This window comes from Myotis davidii, unplaced genomic scaffold (assembly GCF_000327345.1).
Source record: "Myotis davidii unplaced genomic scaffold, ASM32734v1 scaffold17, whole genome shotgun sequence".
Lineage (NCBI taxonomy): Eukaryota > Metazoa > Chordata > Mammalia > Chiroptera > Vespertilionidae > Myotis > Myotis davidii.
This window is the reverse complement of record NW_006288624.1, coordinates 1,778,459-1,801,293: the sequence shown is the minus strand read 5'-3', so window position 1 is coordinate 1,801,293 and position 22,835 is coordinate 1,778,459. Positions and strand designations below refer to the sequence as shown.

Sequence of the window (22,835 nt, the reverse complement as noted above, 5' to 3'; positions counted from 1 at the left end):
TACCTATATAGTTTAAGTTTAAAAAATTTGGCTCTCAAAAGAAATTTCAATCGTTGTACTTTTGATATCTGGATCTGTTGACTAATGAGTTTGCCAACCACTGCTCTAAAGTAATGTTACATCCCTGTTTTATATATAAACAAATTAAGAATTAGAAGTTTACTTGCCCAAAGATCTCTAACTAGCAAGTAAAGTTAGGGATTTAAAATCTAGGCTTGTCTGACTCCTAAGCCCTTGCTGTTAACCACTGCTTTGCACTACTTTCAACAAGCTGAATAAAGTATTGCAAGATTTGAGAGGTCACCAAGATCACTCAGGTTCAATAGTTTGCTATAAGGACTCACAGAACTCAGCAGAGCCATTATACTCACAGGTAGGATTTATTAAGGCGGAAGGATACAGATTAATCAGCCAAGTAGGCACATAGGGCAGAGTCCAGAGATACCAAGGCATGAGCTGCCAGTTGTCCTCTCCCAGTGGAATTGCACCAGCAATGCCTGTTTCTCCTGTCAGGTGTGTGATAATACTCACAGAGTGTTGTCAGTCAGAAAGCTCACCTGGGCCTCAGGGTGGAGAGTTTTTTTTTGGAGCGAAATCACTTAAATGTGATTGGGCACCTACATGTCCAGCTTTAGTCTCCAGCCCCTCTAGAGGTCAAAGCTCTAAGCCTCCAGGTGAACAAAAACTCTTTTAGAGCTTACTTCCCAGGACCCAAGTGCAAAGCCCAAATCGCTTTGGGCAGGGTTAGTTCTGTACTACACAGGGGTTTTTGTTGTTGTTGCTGTTTTGTTTTTGCTGAAGATTTTGCAGAAGTACATCATGGTTATGATTTGGGAGCTTGCAGGCAAAGCCAATATTTTCAGGAGGAAAATATGTCCTAAATTTTAATGACCCTTATCTGAATTTTTCATATTTTGTGTTGTTACCTGTATATACCACCTTCCTTGTGCTGACTGGGGTGAACCTTGAGTCTTCTATTTAATGTTTTGTTAAACACAGCCTCAGGAAGATAGATTGATTTTACAAATTTTACATGTGTGTGTGTGGCATTTTCTGTCTCTAAGTATGTATATTTCTATTGCTTTATCATCTGTAATAATAAAAGTGTCATATGCTAATTAGACCAGACAGCCGAACGACCATCCAGGTGACCTTCCGGACGAAACTGGGGCTGTGATGGTCGAGCCCCTTGCACGAATGTCGTGCATCGGGCCTCTAGTTAGATATATTTCTATAACTTCAGCTAGGATAACAGGATGATTTAATAGTTTTCTATGAGGAAATTTTCAAAAGCAATGCACCACAATAAAGGCTTTTCACCTCTCTTAAAAGATTCTAAATTCAAAAGCCCCAAAATCAGTAAACTAGAATTATTTTTGAAGTTGCCTTGCTGAATTTGTGGGTTGTAATTTTAAAAGTATTAAATTAAATGTTTTTTTCATCCAGGGAGACCTGAGGTACATACTGCTATAGCATTCTTAAGATGTATATTTATAATATTGAGCCAGAATAATATATTTTTGAGTTGTATTGTCAATATAAACAGTTGGAATTTATTTACTGAAGATTGAAATTAACTCAAATGTGATTTAGCTCAAATTTTTGCTTTTATCTTTTCCTCATTAGGGAATCATCTATTATGTTACAACCTCTTCTAAGCTAGAAGAGTGGCTAGCTAATGAGACAATGCAGGAGGGACTACGTCTGTACGCGGATCGAAATTATGTGGATGTGGACCCGACATTTAATCCCAACATTGATGAAGACTATGACCATCGACTGGCGGGCATATCCAGGGAGAGTTTCTGTGTGATTTACCTCAACTGGATCGAGTATTGCTCTTCTCGAAGGGCAAAGGTAGAGTCATTTCATTTATAACTCTGAACCGGTTTTCTAAAGATGGGAAGACTATCTTTTCATTATGAGGTCAATTTTTCCAGGCCTTCCTATTTCTCACCTGTCTGGTTCAGTATGGTTGGGCCAAACTAACCAACTCTGCCAAGACAACTCTGCCTCGTTCTTTCACCTGCAGGGTCATAATCTCACCCTCTAATTAGCTTGGCCTCAGTCCTGCATGTGCACATACGTATACACAAAATTAGGTTACAGGTCATAGGCAGCTCCTTCTTAAATTCTACATTTTGCAGCACCTCACACACGACACTCTCACACACCAGAATAATTTAATATCTTTGTCCCAAATGCAAACCAAATTCAAAGTCTAAACCAGTGCAGTCTAATAGCATTTTCTGTGATGATGGAAATGTTCTGTGCTGATCCAGTGTGGTAGTTACTAAACCACCACATCTGGCTATAGTTAAACACTTGAAATGTGGGCAATATGACTGTTCACCTAGACCAGCCGTGGGCAAACTATGGCCCGCGGGCCAGATCCGGCTTGTTTGAAATGAATAAAACTAAAAAAAAAAAAAAAACCGTACCCTTTTATGTAATGATGTTTACTTTGAATTTATATTAGTTCACACAAACACTCCATCCATGCTTTTGTTCCGGCCCTCCGGTCCAGTTTAAGAACCCATTGTGGCCCTTGAGTCAAAAAGTTTGCCCACCCCTGACATAGACCAAGCATGTCAAACTCGTGGGTCGCATGCAAATATTTTTGCAGCCCAGCCAATATAAAAATTTCATAACTTAATTTTTACAATATCCTATTATACATAATTATTAATAACAAACTAAAACGTTCGCTAATGACTGATAACTATTATCGTGTTGCATTCATTTCCCTTACGTGCCTTACACGCAGGCGCACCATTTCTCTCCACTAATACCAGCAGCGTATATTTTAGCAGCCAATTGCCACGTCATTAGTCTTGTACCGACTTGTTTGATGTGCGCAACAGGAAATATTTTGCTTTAGCAGAACAAGAAAAATAGGTTTATTTGTGTTACACTTATTAATTTATGCAGTTATTATTAGTCAACAGAGCCAAATATCAACAGTACAACGATTGAAATTTCTTTTGAGAGCCAAATTTTTTAAACTTAAACTATATAGGTAGGTACATTGTTATTAACTTAATTAGGGTACTCCTAAGGCTCAGGAAGAGCCACACTCAAGGGGCCAAACAGCCGCATGTGGCTCACGAGTTGCAATTTGCCGACCCCGGGTCTAGGCTGAGGATCCAAAATTTGTTTCACTTTGGTTGATTGTAATTCATTTGGTTCCTAATCACACTTCAGGATAACTTGTCTTATCCTAAAAATAAGGTGAGCTATAGACTTCATCAACTGCAACTTTCCTTCTAGGTCTCATGGCCCTCATGGCTATGATGCTCCCCTATTTAGACTCCATGTAACACAATCACAATACCAAGCAAGGCCTGTGGTTCCAAAAGCTAATTCCTACCACCACTATTGCTTTCCAAGCAAAGTCTGGTGTAGTTGAACCACCTAGGTACAAGATTACTCTGTATCTCAGAGCATAGTGAGCCACCTGGACAACTAGCATCTTTACTGTGGTCTGGGTGTCCACACTCACTGTCTTTAGATGTAGTACCTGCTTTAGTCTTAAGTACATAGTTTTCATCAGATTTGGGAATATTTCAGCCATTGTTTTTTCAAACATTTTTTTTCTGTCCTCCTCTTCCCTTCTTTGAAACTCCAATTATATTCATATTAGGCTGCCTGGTGTCCTACAGCTCACTGATGCCTTTTTCAGTCTCTTTTATCTCTTTGTTGAATTTTGCAAAGTTTCTATTGCTATATTTTAAAATCACTTATTTTTTCTTCTGCATTGTTTAATATGCTGTTAATCTCGTGCAGCATTTTTTTTTAAATCTCAAACATTGCATTTTTGGTATCTCTTGAGGTTTAACTTGTCTTTTGTATAAATCATGTTTCTACTTAGCATGATGTCATTCCTCTATCTTTTTGAACAGTTGCAATAACATTTTCAATGTCCTTATTAACTAATTCTGACATCTTGTGTCAATTTTGGGACAATTTTGATTGAGTGAGTGATTAATTGGTTATTCTTTTATGGGTCATATTTTTCTGCTATTTCACATGCCTGACATTTTTTTATTTTACTTTATGAATTTTACCTTGATGGGTGCTGAATATTTTTGTAGTCCTATAAATATTCTTGACCTTAACTCTGTGACAATTAAATTCTTTGGGGACAGTTGGACCTTTTCTGAGCTTGCTTTTAAGCTTTCTTAGGAGGGACTAGCCATTAGTCTGGAGCTGATTTTCTCCCATTACCGAGGCAGTACCCTCCTGAGTTGTTAGAGTAGATCTTAGAGTTCTTACCACGAGGAAAAAAAGTTTTGCAACTCTGTATGGCAACGGAGTTCTTCTATAGAGTATTAGGATCTTAGCTAAACATCTAAGTACTTTATACCTGGTTCTTTTTTTTTTTTTACATCCTGGTATTATAAAGTATTAGATTTCATTTAAAGATTTCAAAGACCCTCCTCATATAGTGTTTTGTTGTTTCTTTTCATTAAAACTTACCTGAGGCGGTAGAGACTAGTTGAGTTTCTTAGTCTCTCTGATTCATTAAATAGATATATTCTGATTTGATAAATACACATATGCCCTTTTGATTATTAACATTCTTTGTTTTTCTTTCTTTTGAGGTATAATTGACATTCAGGAGTACATCATAATTATTTTGTATTTGTATATATTGCAAAATGGTCACCATCATAAATCTAGTTAACTTCAGTGACCACACATAGTTATAATTTTTTTTCCTTGTGATGAGAACTTTTAAGATCTCTCTTAACAACTTCCACATATGCAATGTGGTATTGCTGCGTGGAGTCACTACACTAAATCCCCGTGACTGACTGACTTCGCAACTAGAGCTTTGTGCCTTTGGGCCTCCTTCACCCTGTCTTGTTTCTTTTTTGTTGTTGTTTGTTTTATTAAGCCACTGGATGTGGACAAAGATTCCTCCCTGGTGACTCTTTGCTATGGACTCTGTGTTCTGGGACGAAGAGCTCTGGGGACTGCATCCCACCATATGTCCAGGTAATGGCATTTCTGTTTTTAGGAAGGGATTGTGGGAAGCTGTATGATCTAAGTCTGGAATCGTCTTTCATGGAAACGTACTATGCTAATTTATTGCAAAAGTCTCTTCAGATGTTATATAGATCTTTTTGCTGAATATAGTTGAGTTCTAAGTGGTTAACAGAACTGGCTTTTAAAATTGACATATATGTAGGCAACTATTGATAGTGAGAATTTAATAGATTTGAGACATTTAAAAAATAATCACCCCATAACATCTCTTTTTCTAACAATTTACCTTTTTTAAAAAATTTTTTATCCTTCACTGCAGTTTCTGCCAGAGCATTTATACTTTGAATATAGTTGTACATTAGATTTTGGAACTCTAAATATAAACTGTATTTCTTGACATATGCATCCGAATGAATTAGAATTAAGAAGTGCCATATATTTTAAATTTTCATCTTTTCCATTAGCCCTTCCTTACTATCTTTTAACTTATGTACTCTTTGCCTATTGTTTTGTTTCATGGACTCTATTATAGTGGTTCATAAACCGCAGTCCCAGGTAAAAAGGCCCTATTCCTCATAATTCTGCTTTAGGGGTGCTGACATTAGTTCTTGAAATCTCTTTTTAAAACACTCTCTCATGATTGTGATGCACAACCAGATGTAAGAATAAATGTAACGGAAGACCATTGTCAAAACATGTAAATGTTTTATCTCCAATCTTGACAGTAATTTAGAGTCATTCCTCTATGGATTGCATGCCCTGTTTAAGGGCGATTTCCGTATTTCTTCAATTCGAGACGAATGGATCTTCGCTGACATGGAATTACTAAGAAAAGTAGTAGTCCCTGGAATCCGTATGTCCATTAAACTTCATCAGGTAAGAAGAGAAAATTCCTAATCCATTGCTACTAGTTAATTGTGCTTCTTCACTTGACTTCCGAGTTATATTTCTTAGGAACCTTTTGAGAAATATTCTAATTTGAAACAAAGAAAAACATGATTCATGGCAAGATGCTCTATCTTAGAATCCCAAACCTATGTTTCTACCAGTAAATTTGAATATTAATGTTAGAGGCTGACTGATCTGGGCATTAGCTTTAGGACAAGTGCAAGCAGTGAGTGACAAACTGGAAACAAGCCTTTGGCCCTGTGATACTTGCTTTGACGTCATGTGGTTATAATGCATAGCTCTTCCGTGTGATGGTGAGGTGACTCTCAGTGCAGTGCAGCAGCATCTCAGAAGTCTCCTCAGTGCTGCTGTTACTGAACTGTGAGTTTCAGTTAGCTATATAGAATAATAGATGGTTAGGAAAGATTTAGCCCTAGTTTAATCCTAGGAGGGTAAGAAAATTAAAATGAGGCCTCACAATACATATTGTCCTGGATCACTTTGAGAATATATTTTGAAATTAAGTACAATAAGGCCTCACTTAATGTTGTCAATAGATTCTTGGAAACTGCAACATTAAGTGAAATGACATGACAAAACTAGTTTTCCCACAGGCTAATTGTTATAAACAACAGTTCCTATGGCACATTTCTGGTCACCGAAACATCACCAAACATCTAAGTAAAGATTCAAAACACTTCTAGTATTAAACATTGAAGTAAATGTGAACTATTACATATCTATAATAATAAAAGCATAATATGCTAATTAGACCTGACGTCCTTCTGGATATCCTTCCAGACGACATTCTGGACAAAGCCGGACTGCAAGGGAAGGCCGGGTCCCTGGTGCCGGGGGGAAGCCGGTGCCGGCAGCTGGGGCAAGGAAGGCCTACTCTTGCACGAATTTCATGCATCAGGCCTCTAGTATTTAAGAAAGATGAATAAAAACAAGTAAGGTAGTTATTTTCCAGCCTGAGTATTCCATTTCAGGGTCGCAGGTGGCTGGAGCCTCTCCCAGAAGCTCAGGGTCAAGGCAGGCACCCACCCTGGACATTAAATTACAGCACCCACACACAGCCACACCCATGCCCACTTAGATGGGGACAGTGGAGACACGCCAGTTCACCTCACATGCACAGCTTTAGGAAGTGGGAGGAAACTGGAGTACCTGGAGAAAACCATGCAGACGTGGGGAGGATGTGCACACTCTACAGACAGCGGCCCTGGCCGGGATCCTCAACATTATAATGAAACCACGCCATTCGAGGACTTGCTGTACTGGCACTTGCTGCTTTGTTCATTCCACTTGACAGTGGTACTCAGATCTGATGATAGAGACCACATGATAAGACTCATTAAAATGCATCTTGCTGTGCTCATAGCTGATTGAATCCCCCCCTCCCCCCAAATGAAAGGTGAATAACTCTTCAAGTGATTTTACTGTGGTCTAAAGTACTGGAATGAAGTTCATGTCCCATGTTGATTTAGGAGCATTTCTAATAAGGGATATATTATTTGAAAAATATCTGAAAAATGGAATTCTATTGTGAGGATGATGGGGAAATATATATATTTGGGATCAAATAAAGTTATCTTTAGACTAGCTTTAGAGTTTGAGACAAAATTAAATGTATGTAAAAGATAAAGGTAATAACTATAACTTAAAATTTTTATTTATTTTGTTTTTCTCTGGTATTTCTCCTTTTGTCTTGTGATGCCCTATGAATTGCCTAAGCCTGTAAGAAATTTTTACTGCATAAAATTTTATTTGAGCCAAACTGACTACAATGCTGGGAAGCAAGATTTCAAATGCTCCCTAAAATGTTTTTCAAATCAGGTTTCTCAAAAGGTACCAATTAATTATCTCCATGTAAGAACCGTCTCTTTACACAGCATAGTTATCTCACAGTTCCTGACAGGCATCTCAGTTCATCCTAAACATTATGAAGGTGTCACCTCGCTGACAGAGAAGACGCCAAGGCAGAGGGTCCAGAGCCTCTGATGCCTGGGTCACTGCCTCTAGTCTGTGCCAGAGTGCTCTTGCCTGTTGCTTCGGAGTCTGTACCCTCCATGTCGCTCTGGTTGAGGCACTGTTGCCTGTAACAGAGCTTCTCTGCGTTATGATCAGGCTCACACTTGGGAATAGCACCCTCTCACCATTAGCTTGACTGACAACAGCAGTGACAAACAGGGAGGGTGAGACAGGGGAATCAGCCGGGAGCCATGAGGGCTGGGCAGGCCATAGAGAATGCAGGTGCAACCTGGATGAGTTTTGTAATTCTGTATGCCTTTGAGGAAGACAGAGATCGACCTATAAAGGAACAAATAACGCCCATTTATTGACCATCACTTTTAGTCACGCATTGCATTGTCCATGAGGGACTCTTGGGCAGGAAAAGATACATGCGTAAATCAATACTGGTAATCCCCAAAGTTCATATGTTATATACTCACAAAAATCCACAAAAGTGGACAATAGGTTTATATATTAAAAGAAAGGATTAGTGCATACTTGCCATATGACCCAGCAATTTTACTCCTAGATATTTACCCAGGAAAATAAAAGTAGATGTCCACACAAATCAAATGTGCATAGCAGCTTTACTCATAATAGCTCAGAACTGGAAACAACTCAGATGTCGGTCAGTGGATGAACATACAAATTATGGGATAGCCACATGATAGAATAAGTTTACTTAACACTACAAAAAAATAAACTATTGTGAGACACCACAACATGAATGAATCTCACACATTATGCAGAGCAAGAGAAGTCAGACATGAAGAGTCCATATTGTATGGTTTCATTTATATAAAATTTAAAACAGGCAAAATGAATCTGTAGATTCAGAAAGCAGATCAGTGGTTGCTTGGGATATAGAGATTGAATGCCAAAAGGCAGGAAGGAACCTTTTGGGGTGATGGAAATGTTCTACATCTAGACTTAGCTAGGCTTAGCAGTGGTTACATGGGTGTGCATATTTGTCAAAGGGCAGCTAACTACCTTTAGAGTGGGGGCATTCATTGTATGTAAATCATACCTCAGTCTTGACTTTAAAAAACAATTTTGTTCGCAGAGAGCTAAAAATATAGCTCATTACTGCAATACTACTCCTTTTGTAAATTCCTCAATGCAATCCTATCCTCTAAATTTTAGCTAAACAAATATTTTCCAATTTTTATATATTTTCTTTGTTTTCCTTACTCAAATTGATTTTTTCATATATATATATATATATTTCTGTTAAAGGATCATCTGTTAGCTAGCTAAAACTACATTAAGCAATCTCTAAAATTGTGTTTCTTACTAACCAGGCACTTTTCACATAGAGCCACGTCTCTAGGATGATTCTAAAACCCATGTTATCCTGCCTCTCACTCATTGAGATATGGGTCATAGTTGTGAGCTTTACAACAGATGAAGGCTCCTAGTCCTGGAGGAACTAGTGGAGTCTTCCCTGAACAACCTCTTCACCTAATAACTATTCATTCATTTGATAAATAGGCATTTAATATTATCATGTGCAAGATTCCATTGCAGGTAGCAAGGAGGAAACAAAGGAGTATATGAAATGTATCTCTCATTCAGAAACCTGTAAATTAACTAACTATAACACAAATCTGAATGTCTGAAATGGTGTGTTATTAAGGAAATGCAAGTATTACATCGGCTGCCTTCACATTTGTAATTGAGAGGCTGATAAATTTTCACTCAAGTGTGTGCTGTTTGAAGGGGAGGTGATGGGGAGCAAGAAGGCAGTATCCCCAAGATTGCACATCCAAGCCTGAGGGCTAGCCTACATGGAATAATAAGAGCATTCGCTGTGCGTGTGAATAATGCTTCATAATGTAAAAAGTCCCCCAATGCACTATTTCATCTCACTCTTGCAACAACCTTGCCAAGTTGGTTTGCAGATAATGCTGGCACTCACAAATATCAAAACTGAGGCTCAAAGTGGTTTAGCTGCTTTCTAGGTTTACCTGGTAATACCAGGCCTTAAATTTTTAGAGTATTTTTCATACATTTTATGTCTAATAATATTAATGTGTGCTAATGTGAAATTTTTATTTAGTAATTGATTTAGTAACGATAGAAGTTTTTATATCATCCTGCAAGTCATTCTCTTCTTTTCCTAAAAAAAGAAAAAAATTTTATTCCTGTGTATAGGATCATTTCACTTCCTCAGATGAGTACGATGACCCCACAGTGCTCTATGAAGCCATTGTATCTCATGAGAAAAACCTTGTAATAGCCCACGAAGGTGACCCTGCATGGCGGAGTGCCGTCCTCGCCAACTCCCCCTCCTTGCTTGCCCTGCGGCATGTCATGGATGATGGCACCAACGAGTATAAAGTCATCATGCTCAACAGACGCTATCTGAGCTTCAGGGTCATTAAAGTAAGTTTTTGAGGCATTAATTTGCATCTGAAAAAATTGCAACTTAGATAACCTTATTCAAACTTTTAAAAAGTAGTTGAAACTCTTGGAGAAAAAAATGACCATATTTCATTAGCATTTATTGTTTATAAGCACTTAATTTTATTAATTTTGTCAATAATTTAGTCTGTCCTCTTACATTTTCTCAAGCGCTATAAAGCCTTAACATTTTTGCTTATTTCTGTTTTGGTAGTTTTTAAATCTATTTCATTTGCTATTTGGGCAGAATCTCTTAAACATCACCTCCATATTGCTAATATGATGGGATTGCTAGGTTGCAAAATAGTTCTGTAGCTTGTACTGGCCAGTCAGTGGTTCACTTTAACATTTCCTTAGGCTTTGCTTGTTCTTGTTGGGGTTTTTTGTTTGTTCGTATGTTTTTGAAACGTCTTAGGACTTTAAGAGGCTTAATCTCTGAAATTTTATTTTGATAATTTATTAAGGTTATTTTTTTCACTACTTCATTTAATCAAGCCCCAAAGTCACAAACATCCTTTAAACTAAAAATATTGTTACCTCTGATTTCTATAAAAAAATATCTCATTTACAAAATTCAGTGCTTCACTGATTTGGAAAATGAAATGGGCTACAGTTTACTTGGTATTTTTAAAAGACAGAGCAGAAGTCCTCTGTGCTTACTGTGTACCAGCCTGTGCATGACAATGGAAAATGGTTAACTCCTATGCAGATGTGACCTATTTCCTGCCTTTCACAGTTGGTCATCATGTCTTTTGTATCCCTCCCATTTCTGCGCTTCTGTTTGTATGAATTTCATTCTTGGCCCCATGACCTAATTCCCATGTGATCTGGTTTTCAGGTGAATAAGGAATGTGTCCGAGGTCTTTGGGCGGGGCAACAGCAGGAGCTTGTATTTCTACGGAACCGTAACCCCGAGAGAGGTAGCATCCAAAATGCAAAGCAGGCTCTGAGAAACATGATAAACTCATCTTGTGATCAACCTATTGGCTACCCGATCTTTGTCTCACCCCTGACAACTTCTTACTCTGACAGCCACGAACAGCTTAAAGGAATTCTTGGGGGACCTATCAGTTTGGGAAACATCAGAAACTTCATAGTGTCAACCTGGCACAGGTGAGCGGCTGGGTGGTGGTGTGTCCTGACCTTCGAGCTGGACAGTGTGCATTAGTGTCACCTGAAAAGTTTGAAGGGAAAATGCAGGTGCCACAGCACAATATAAATCTATCATATCTGAACTTCAGGAAGCAGAGTCTGAGCATATATATCTTCAGGCTCTTATTAGGTAAATCTGATGTGCACCTCTGGTGATAAACCACTGCTTTACCATTTAGTACAATTTTGAATAGTTTCCTTTGTTCAATGTTTTTGACCTGTTCGCAGCATATTGCTGCTATTAGAATGTGTGGGTCAACAAACAGGACAAATTATAGAAAAGCATGAGGAACTTGTGCAAATTGAATGCTTTCTTCTATCTATTGTATTCCGTTCCAGCAGTAGGGGGAGCACAGTTCATGCAGAAACTCCTGGTTGTACAGTTCAGAGATACTACTATTTTCCCAACCCAGTCATCATCACTCCAAGCTCAAATCTGTAGTCTGTCTTCAAGAATGCATGCGATGTTTTTCTCTGCATTTTGTCTAGTAAACTGTGGTGTATGGTGTAGGAACGTCATAATGTGATGACAAGTGAAGAAAAAAAATCACATGATATTATTTTTAATTTCTTAAGAGTTGTTCGGATCCTTAAATCAGAGCTTAAGAAAAGCAGGATCTGGGATTAGAGCAATAAACTCTCAAGTAGGTGTTTTTAAATTCTTCTAGAAATACCCAACATTAAGGTTTCACCATTTTAACATCAGTCCCTGTCTACACAGAAGGAAGAACACAAGCCAGGGTAGTGTCAAAGAAAAAAAATTTTTTTTCAAAAAATATGTGTTGTTTGCCTGGGACTGTGGGGTTTCCCAGTTATTTATGATAACTTTTTCATAAATGCAGGATTTTTAGTGCTTAAACCAAGACAGTTGTGGGCAAACCAGGACAGTTGGTCCATGTTATACATAAAAAATAGACAAATGAAAGAAGGAGGAATCGTTACAGCAGCTCCCTCAGGTGTTGTACTGCAGCATAAGTTAGGTTTCATTTGAATACATGAGGTTTCAGGTGTTGCAGACTTCAGAGGCACTGAGTAGACACTGGCAAGAATTCTGTTTCCAGCTGTGATCTTAATGTCACAACTATTCTGTGCAGTTCTGCCTGTAGTGCAGAAAGATGATAGCGTGTAGAACAGTGAGCCAGTTGGGAAGTATCAATGCAGTGAATACAAGAGAATATGAAAACATAACAGACTTTTTGTTCCTAATATTGATTACACCATAAAGACTTTCAAATGTGACCATTAGTAGCCTTAAGCATTCAGAATAGCTAAAAAAGAATAAAGTACCTGCCTAGAAGTGGTCTTGGGATAATGCTTCCCACTCTGGTGTTTGTTCCTAGGTTGAGGAAAGGTTGTGGGGCTGGATGTAACAGTGGTGGCAATATTGAAGATTCCGATACTGGAGGGGGAACTTCTTGCATTAGCAACAATGCACCAACTGCCAGTGACCCCCACAGCACTGTGTCCCAAGGAAGCATCGGAAACCCAGGCCGGGGATCTGGAGCAGGACTCCATCCGCCCGTCACGGCTTACCCTCCAACGCTCGGTAACGTACAACAAAATTATGTGAACAATGTTACCCTCTTAGTTGTGGGGCTCAGTATACATGGATAAAGAGGACGACATATTATCTACTTGGGAATATATAAGTAGAACATTTTATTTGATTCACAGTTGGACATTATCCTATTTGTTTATAATAATCGTTTTATGTATATAAGTAGATATTATTTGAAATATTTCCTTGAAAGCATCCTTTTTAAAGGCTAATAATATTTAATTAACATAATTCAACTTCTCTCCTATTGGACAATGATTTGGTTTCTTCTGAATGTTGTAATGATCTTTATATAAATCTTCGTAATCACATACTATTTTTGTAGGCTGGAAACTTTGAAAATGGAATCACTAAATCAAAGTTTATGAGAATATTTAAGACTCACAATATATCATGTTGAAAATCTTTCCATAAAGTTCATTTTAACCAATTGTGTATTCTTACCAGTCATGCATAGGAATGCCCATCTGGTAAACTTTCCACCAGTTTTGAGTGTTACCAGATCTCACCTCTGTTCCCAGTGTGCTCAGAGGGACAGGAGAGAGGGTGGTCTTTAATTTCTTCCTTTAATTTAAATGTACCTTTCTCTTACATTGGTTACTTTTTAATTTTCAGATAAAAAGTGCCTATTGCTGTTTTTTCAATATCATTAATAAATATTTTTTAGTATGCTTTTGATTTCAGAGAGAGGAAAGAAGAGAGAGAGAGAAACATAGATCAGTGATGAGAGAGAATCATCAATCAGCTGCCTCCAGCACGCCCCACACTGGGGATCAAGCCCGCAATCCAGGCATGTGCCCTGAGTGGGGATCGAACCGTGACCTTTTGGTTCATAGGTTGATGCTCAACCATTGAGCCACACTGCTGTGCTATAATTTTTTCTAATAATCTTCACATCACTATGAGCCAGGAAAAGGACAGATCTGAAGAATCATATTAATTCATTTGAAACAGAACACAGAAAAAACTATTAAGTATCACTGATAATTCAAAGTTATAAGTAATCCCTTAATATCTGTGAAGATTATAGTGTTATTGATAGGCAGTGCAGCTTGTCATTGGAATAGATTGTGAGGATATTAATACAATACTTTGAGAAATAGTTCTAGAGCTTGCCACGTAGTAGATCCTTACTAATATTTCCATGAGATATCTCATTTCTGATTAAAGAAGAATTCTTGTTATTCTAAAACAGTGGTCGCCAACCTTTCAGACCTCACGGACCTCCAGTGGTCCATGGACCACTGTTCTAAAATGTATCTGTGAAACTTACAGGATTTATTCCAACCTTAAATCCTGATATTTACTATAAATTATTTGGTCGTCTTTCTTTTGCCTCAAAATTTGAATTTTAAAATGCTTCAGCAAATTCATGTTATAAAAACCATACAAGAAAACAGATCTCAGATATTTATTTTTAACAATTTTGATTTTTTAGGAATAAATGTTAAATTCAAGTAATTGCTTAAGGGACAAAGCCTTAGAATCTACAAAAACAAAAACAAAAAAAACTGTTTGACTCATTCCACTTAGAATGAGTGCTATTGTTTGTCCCCTAGGCACTAGCCACAGCACTCACTCGGTGCAGTCAGGCCTGGTCAGACAGTCCCCAGCACGGGCCTCCGTAGCCAGCCAGTCTTCCTACTGCTACAGCAGCCGGCATTCGTCCCTCCGGATGTCCACCACAGGATTTGTGCCTTGTCGGCGTTCCTCTACCAGTCAGATATCGCTTCGAAACTTACCGTCCTCCATCCAGTCCCGCCTCTCCATGGTGAACCAGATGGAACCCTCCAGTCAGAGCGGCATGGCCTGTGTGCACCATGGTCTGCCCTCTTCCAGCAGCTCCAGCCAAAGCATCCCGGCCTGCAAGCATCACACTCTCGTGGGCTTCCTTGGGACAGACGGGGGTCAGAGCAGTAGTGCTCCTGATGCACCGCCAGGCAACACCTTAAGCCCTGCCAATAATGCACACGCCAAAAAGGGGGAGGTGATTTACAGAGTCCAAGTGAGTAAGCCCAGGTTCTTCGTGCACTGTTTCTCTTATGCATTTGTTTTTATTTCCTGTTTGTTGCGTGAAGGACTGTGGTGAAAACAGTCTTATATTACTTAGTCTGAAGACTAGAACATTTCTGGCAGTGTGTAACTAAAAGCAAGCAGTTCTTCAGTGGTGATGTGTTCCCTCCCAGCTGCGGTTGTGTGGCCATTGCAGAAGGTCTAACAGTAGACTGAAAGGAATTTGGGAGGTGGCTCTTTAGATTGTTTTTTATTTCATTACTAGAGGCCCAGTGCACAAATTCATGCACCCGTGGGGTCCCTGGGCCTGACCTGCGGGATTGGGCCAAAACTGGCTCTCCAACATCCCCCGAGGGGTCCCAGATTGCAAGAGAGCACAGGCCAGCCTGAGGGACCCCACTGGTGCACATTCAGGGCCGGGGAGGGATGCGGGAGGTTGGCCAGCTGGGGAGGGACCGTGGGAGGGCTCCAAGGCATGTCTGGCCTCTCTCGCTCGGTGCCAATCAGCCGAACCCCAGCAACAAGCTAACCTACTGGTTGGAGCGTTTGCCCCCTGGTGGTCAGTGCACATCATAGCGAGCGGTTGAGCAGCCTTAGCATATTATTAGCATATTACGCTTTGAATAGTTGAACAGCCGACCCTTTGGCCAGACACTTAGCATACTAGGCTTTTATTATATATGATAGGCAGTAGAGAACTTGAGACACAAAGAGTCCTGTGAAATTTTGTTTGGAATTATATAATTTTTCATCTTCAAGAGAAATTAATTGGAAATGATCTATATTTATTTACAATATAGATTGTGGATCCCAGTCAAATTCTGGATGGGATCAACCTGTCAAAAAGGAAAGAGCTGCAGTGGCCTGATGAGGGTATTCGGTTAAAAGCTGGGAGAAACAGCTGGAAAGACTGGAGTCCTCAGGAGGGTATGGAAGGCCATGTAAGTTTTCTTATGAAGCTGGCTGCCTGCTCTGACTTTTTTGTAGCCTGGCTGATTTGTATGCATGTTTTTAGTTGACTTACATCCTTATCTTTAATTATCTCATAGAATTGCTACCTCTAGTCTTAAGTGAAGGCAAGAGCTCGTGAGCATGTTCAGGGTCCTGCCACTAACGTCTTGTTTCATCTGAACCACTAGGTGATTCACCGATGGGTGCCTTGCAGCAGAGACCCAGGTACTAGGTCCCACATCGACAAGACAGTACTTCTGGTCCAGATCGACGATAAGTACGTGACTGTGGTGGAAACCGGGGTGCTTGAACTTGGGGCTGAAGTGTGAGCCAGTGTTTTGTAACTACGTTTCTTGCCCCTGTCAATTCCGAGACGTTGGAGAAAGAAAGGCGAGAGCAGAGGACGCCTACAGGGATCTTTCCATCCCAAAAGGAGAGACTTCAACAGAGTGGGCTTGGCTAAGCGCCTCTCCTACGCCTTCGCCTTGACTCTGGTCACTGTCTTCATCCCCAAATAAAGCTGAAATATTTTTTTAAGTTAGCTGCTGAGAAAACATTTTGCATGAAGGATCAAGTTCTGTTAAAATACATCCTTTAAGAGTTTTTTCATATTCATTGCCTATGCTTTAAATCAACAAACTCTTAATTTCTAAACTTTGCCGATCTTATATTTTGTCATTTCTTTGCCAAAAATAATTGCCATGTTTTGTCATAGAACATGAAATCCATTTACTTTGATTTTTAAAAACAGATCCATGTAGAAACCTTCATTTGGACGTAGAGCAGTATAAAGGCTTATTGTACAGTGAGAGACTATGAACAGACATATTTATCTTATTCCTTGAGCGCTAAAAACTTTAATGAAGAAAAACTGCACTAATTTTTTACAACAATGCACTAAAGTCTGAGATTTTTCAGAACATTTATTTATATATAAAAATAAAATACCATTATTTAAATTGACTTTGGAATTAACCCCTCCCCCTCCCTTATAAACATACGTATCAGGAACTATGCTGCCCATTTTTCTGTTAATAGTCTGTGCTTGATGCAAGTACATTGGAGGCTGTCTTTAAAATGAATACTAAATCTCAAGAGAGAATTGCATCATGATTGACATTTCCCGGAGCCAGTCCTGCGCACTCTGCCAGCTCCCGAGTCCGCATCGTGGGTGAGCTCCAGCGGTGGGCCCCAGCTCCCTGCTGCTCTCCATCGGCACACTCTCGGGGCCAGTCCTGGGAAGAAAGCACTTGTGCTTTTCAAAGGAAAAGATGAGTGTCCAGGAATTTAAAGAGAGCATTGATTGCCTTTTATTTTAAGAGTTCTTAGCTCTTGAAGTTATTTACATGCAGTTCAGTTAATCAAGTAAAGTTTTTTCAAACAAAATTATCCAAACGGTGCAGTCCTTATTGTTATATCCCTCTTTAATAACTTCTTTAATTTTGCTCTCCTTTTTCTATTACTTGAATTTTGTTTCCTATAATTTATAGTGTTTAGCTGTAATTTGAAATATTTATAACTGTAAATTGACTTAATTCATATGTTGTCTCATAACATAAATTTTATTTTTTTAAATGCATGTATTCAGGGAAATTTATATGATTTACAATTGGGCTGGGTGGGAACTGCAATTTAGATTTGTCAACTGTTGGCATTTTTTAAATCCTTCTGAAAATTTTCCCTTGTTAAGTGAAAAGGAAGACTACATTTCTTCTGAGCGTTTAAGAGAGGCTGTCTTTCTACCGCCTGAATGGACAGTCAGAGGAGGTGAAATTAATCATCATCAAGCGTTCTGTGTAATCTACTATACTCAAAGTATTACAGTTTCAGCCTGTGGCGCTAGCCCATTTCAAGTACTCACTAGACACTGTGCCAAGTGGCTACTGTATTGGGCATCGTGGGTTTAAAGTCTCCTTTTTATGAGGTGACAGGAGAGAGAAGCTGTTTTTCCTACTAACTGTAATATAGATCTTACAGTGTAGCATAACACTTCAGTAGAAGGAATGAAAACTAAGGAAGGAAATAAATAAATGCTTCTTACTGCATTTCCACTTAAAATCTATTTCTCTTTCCTTTTACTAATTTAACATTCTTGTGGTTATTCAGGACCCAGTGTGCCTTGTGTTAACATTTCCAGACTTCACACTTTGTAAAATTTACTGTTTAAAAACATTTGTCAATGATTTTCTAAACCTTTGCACAAAGGTACCCTTTCTAAATTGACCAATCAAAATGTGTTTCCCTGATACTGTCACTGTATTCTGTATTTGCCTCTTTTTTTTGGCAGTTCTGTAGTATGCCATTAAAGTTCAGGCTTTTTTTTTTCTTTTTGTTTTTTCTGAAAATATATATGCTTATCTATGTATATTTATTTAAAATCTTCTCACAGGAATTTTGCTCCCCTTTGCCTGTCCCCTTTCTGAAATAAATGTGATCTTTCTATGGTCGTTACCTCAGTGAGAAGATAAGTATTAAATGCTACTAAATACTAATATTTAGTATTAAATGGGAAATAATTCACTTTCCTACATGCACACACAAAAAATCTGAATTTCAGATGATTTAGTCAGAATGGCTAGAATTACTTTTATTCCTAGCCCCTATCTCCTACCCCCAATTGTTAAACACACTCCTAAAAGTCAGATTTCAAATGCCAGACTAAATTTTATATGGAACACATTCATTGCGTCTTGATTTGGGGTAGCAGCTAGTGGATATTTTCCTCAAAACAAGTTGAATTTTGTTATCAGATAGTCCTTTAGTGAGGTTTTATGAATCAGGAACCCTGTTCTTATTTTTAATCCTAAAATGGGTAGTCTTTTACAAGGTATAGTACTTTTCTAATAACTGCATTAGGGGAAAGGTGATAATTGAAGAAATATTTCTTCCTTAACAATAATTATGAAATAGGAATATAAATACTTGCGTTAAATTGATCAGACATGTCTTATTCTACCCCCACCCCTCAGAATAGTGAGCCATTTCGATTCCCTGCTTCCCGTTTTTATTAATGTGTAAGACCAGCAGCGATAATTAGTGTCTTTACTTCACAGATGCAAAACTTTCAGAGTTCCATAAATTGAAAGTAAAAATATGAAATTAAAACACTAGTATTTTATTTATTTCCTTTAAATAGAGTTTCATTATTGCCTTTTGTTGTTGTTTGATTTTTTCCCCCCCTTTGAAAAAGAATCCTGGACTATATATACTATTAGCTTCTCTTCTTGTTTCCTCTCACTCAGAGGTAAAACTAATTTTATCGCTCATAAAAGCTAATTTTAGCTTTTAGTTAATCTTTCAGCTTATAAATTGGTGTGAGCCCTCTTTTTACTCCATTTTCAATACTTGATAAGACTTTAAATGTTCACTTATTTCTAAAGAACCAATTTTTTTTTTAAAGAGCCTAGATTAATATGTTTAAGGGGCATGGGAGAGTAGGTGGTAAGACTATATATTTTTATGGTAAAAGGAGATTAGCTACCTTTCAGGAAATTAGTGAACAACCTTCATCAATGTTCTGCTTTGAGTTTCCATTACTGGAAGGTTAACTTCCGTTAAGTTTGAAGTATTTTTAAAGGTATTTCAAGTATATCTGAGATAATCTTTGAAACAGAAGTAGTGAGACAGTGTTTCTGTTTTGAGATAAGGAAAATTCCTCTGTACTAAGTGTCCGGCCATGAAAATACAAGTTTTTACGTAGGAAACTACATCTCATTAAGAAGATGTGAACTCCCTGTCTGGGTTGGTTTACTTCTACATTTTGTATCAAAATACAAAGAACAGCCGCAGATCTAAGCAAGGGTAGCTCACTTATCCTCAATAAATTCTGGGCAGCTCCTCTGCCTCTGAGAAATCTTCATTTGGTGGATGGCTGCATTGAGTCGTGCATCCAGAACGGGGTCTTTATGATTTGCCCAGAGCCTAAAATTACCTTTTTCTTCTAGTTAACTTTCAAAACCCTTCCTCCTCAGTATGTGGCTTGAGAAGAAGGTAACAGTGATCGGAGTGAGAATTCCCCGAGTTTGTGTTTACTAGCCGCTGAACGATAAACTGCAGCCCAGTTGGACGTGCTTTGTGCTCATTTTCATGAGTAGGGACAGAGGCCCCTCCCATTATTTTTAAGTCCTCACTATTCATTCTTAGTTTTTGTTGTTTTTTTATAGTGTAATGTGATAATATAAAATCACTTTTCCTGGACACACATGAGGTATAAAACATCAATTTTTATTTAGAGGCTTTGCCTTCAATTCCAAGAAGTGTGGGGAGAATAATGAATGTCAGTGAAGGCAGAGATGATGCTTGGAGACTGCGACTGGACTGGGGGCTTTCTGTTCCAGTCAGGTAGAAAGTTCTATTGATCTGGAGGAAGGAAAATTAGCCATCACTGTGTATTTGTGCACCCTACATTTTAATATTACATTGGATATGTAGAGAGGGTTATTTTTTAAGTATTAGAAAACCAGCTTCTCTTTGTTTCTCTTTTTAAAAAAATATAGCTGATATACATCTAGGCCTCATTTTTAACTTGTTAGATATTTAGGTAAGAGTTGTGGTTGAAAAGGAATTTATTTTACAAATAGTTCTGGCAGGTATGTGAATGGAGTATTAATTTTGCTTAAAAACGGAAGTATGGTTTCTGCTTTGAGTCACCTCACCAAAATAATCTGTAAAGACTTACGTGTGATAAGAATTTCTTTTAATTGCTTATCAGCCACATACTCTTTCTGGGATTAGAGTAGGTAAGTCTGTGTATGAGCTGACCTTCATTATCTGCCACTTTACAGAAGCAGCGTAACGCCCTTGGGGGAACCAGAGCTGCTGGTCATGGCAGGGTTCGTGACCGCTCTGTCCTAAGACTTGGCCTATTACATAGGATTATACTTTCTTTCTTAGGCCTCAGCTCTGCACCTGACAGTTTGTGATTCAGTGGAGCCAAGCTAAGGAACAAAGGTCATCTAAGGTTGTGGTCGGGGTGAATAGGGTGTTACTAGCACAGATGGGGTGATAACCTGGAACTCAAGACAGAGGAGCAGTGGAGAATGACTGGGGTTTCGTGGCATTTTGGGTCTGTGAGATTTTCTAAATTATGATGCTTGATTCTACAACCAAAAGTAGAGAAATGGGGGCGGAATCATGTCTGCTTATGCTTTTTAAAAGCTTGTAGTTTAAATAAAGATAATTGTAAAAACTGATTACCTTAACCCTATACGAGCCTGGTAGTGCACTCTGCTGAGGGAGAGGAAGAGGCTACTGGGAAGGCAGACGTGAGGAAGGCAGTGCCTCTCTGTCTGATGGCTCCGGAAGGGTTCACTGCCCCTACCAGCATCCAGCATACACCCGAGATGAGAAATGTACTCACGTGTGTGTGTGAGTGTGTGTGTGTGTGAGTGTTTGTTATTCTAAACAGTTTGTAAATATTGCAGTTGTTTAAAATGGAAAATAAAAGCTGAGATTGTATTTTTCTTTCTTTGCAAATATATTGCATCAAAAATACAGTATCGACAGTGGATAAAACACTGAGGAAATAAATTTCTTTTTCCATTTTGCCTTTTGTCCATTTTTGTCAAATTAAGAAAAATTAGCATGTACCATATTAAATTCTGCATAATACATTTTAAAAACGTGCTTGGTTCTGAATCATTTGAAATAATCATTTGAAACATTTGGCCTATAAACAGGTAATTCATCTTACAATAGAAAAGTACATAATTCAAAATGTATCATAGAGATAGGCCAGACTCCTCAGCTAAAAGCCGTAAGCCAATGAAAGATACACCGATCTCAGCAATGCTCTGCATGCCTGCAGGATCTGATTAAAATGCAGTCACATTATTATTTAAAAATCAGCATTTCCTCTTCAGTCACAACACCATGGGTTTTCCCATGTTTTCTTTTCAGCAGTTACTTGACTCTCCTACATCAGGTATGGCTCACTGGGTGGTGTCGCTGTGGTAACAGCACACAGATAGCCAGTGCAGGGTCGTTTTCCAGCACCAAGTTTAACCTTTTAGTTTGTTGTAAATGGAACACAATCTCCATTGAGAGCCTAAGCACTGAAATGTGTTCCAGGAAAAAGCTAAGTGAACTGTATCTGTTTTTTCTTTTTGAGCTGGGAGGGGTATTTAGAGAAATAAAGTGGTTTAATTACTGAAAACCATTCAGTCCCCATGCTTAGGATTCATTTTGTGTGGCTGTAGACCTTTTCTTTGAAAACATGGGGCCAGAGGACAGGTGTCAAAAAGTAGCTTCATTGTGGTAATATCTTTTCCTCTGGGAACCAGAGACTGTCCCGTCCCACAAGTTCCAACGTGTCTCTAGTTGATACCTGTTTGTCAACCTGTATGTCACCCTCTGGGGAGCAAGTCAGAAAGGAAACCTGTAGGTAACCGGGGTCACGGGTGAGAAGGCCAAAGAAATGGCAAGTCCTGAAACAGGACAGCTTCTGTGTCGCCCGTAGATGGTGCGGCATAACCACCACGGCAGCCCGGCTCGTCTGCTCATGGCCTCGCTGCAAGCCTGACGGGAATGGAACGTTGGCCTGAAGATGCAAGACCCTCACTCAGCCCTGCTCTTCCAGACAGCATGGAAGATCAAGTCAAGTTTAAGGTGTATTGTTTTCATAATGGAATTTCCATCAGCATTATTTTGTAGCTACAGCTGCACAAAGTGTGTTTTAGATGGAGTAAGGCGGCCTTAGAGGTAGAATTCATGTAGGGAGAGAGGGTCCAGAGGGAGGCAGATCGCTTATCCAACTATGACTGGCTTTTGGGCTTGTAGGTTACTGCTTAAACTTGATGTCAGAGCCAAAGGTTTGTTTTAGAAACCTGATATTTTTTTCAGAACCAACTAATAAGACTTAATA

The 22,835-nt window shown here is 38.7% G+C and overlaps 1 protein-coding gene across 10 annotated transcripts in view; it reads left to right on the top strand.

The window, feature by feature from the left end:
• The window catches only part of PCNX1 (pecanex homolog 1 (Drosophila)), a 125,095-nt gene extending 103,578 nt beyond the window's left edge, over positions 1-21,517 (top strand). For 9 of the 10 annotated variants that reach the window (XM_015562023.1, XM_015562020.1, XM_015562025.1 and 6 more), the window contains 9 exons: positions 1,627-1,857; positions 4,901-5,001; positions 5,718-5,868; positions 10,051-10,281; positions 11,138-11,412; positions 12,792-12,997; positions 14,569-15,014; positions 15,823-15,963; positions 16,162-21,517. In XM_015562023.1, the coding sequence (XP_015417509.1) occupies positions 1,627-1,857; positions 4,901-5,001; positions 5,718-5,868; positions 10,051-10,281; positions 11,138-11,412; positions 12,792-12,997; positions 14,569-15,014; positions 15,823-15,963; positions 16,162-16,302 (1,923 nt within the window). In that variant the 3' untranslated portion in view covers positions 16,303-21,517. The remainder of the gene's footprint in view (positions 1-1,626; positions 1,858-4,900; positions 5,002-5,717; positions 5,869-10,050; positions 10,282-11,137; positions 11,413-12,791; positions 12,998-14,568; positions 15,015-15,822; positions 15,964-16,161) is intronic. The other variant, XM_015562022.1, reaches the window with a different exon arrangement.
• Positions 21,518-22,835: the final 1,318 nt, after the last annotated feature.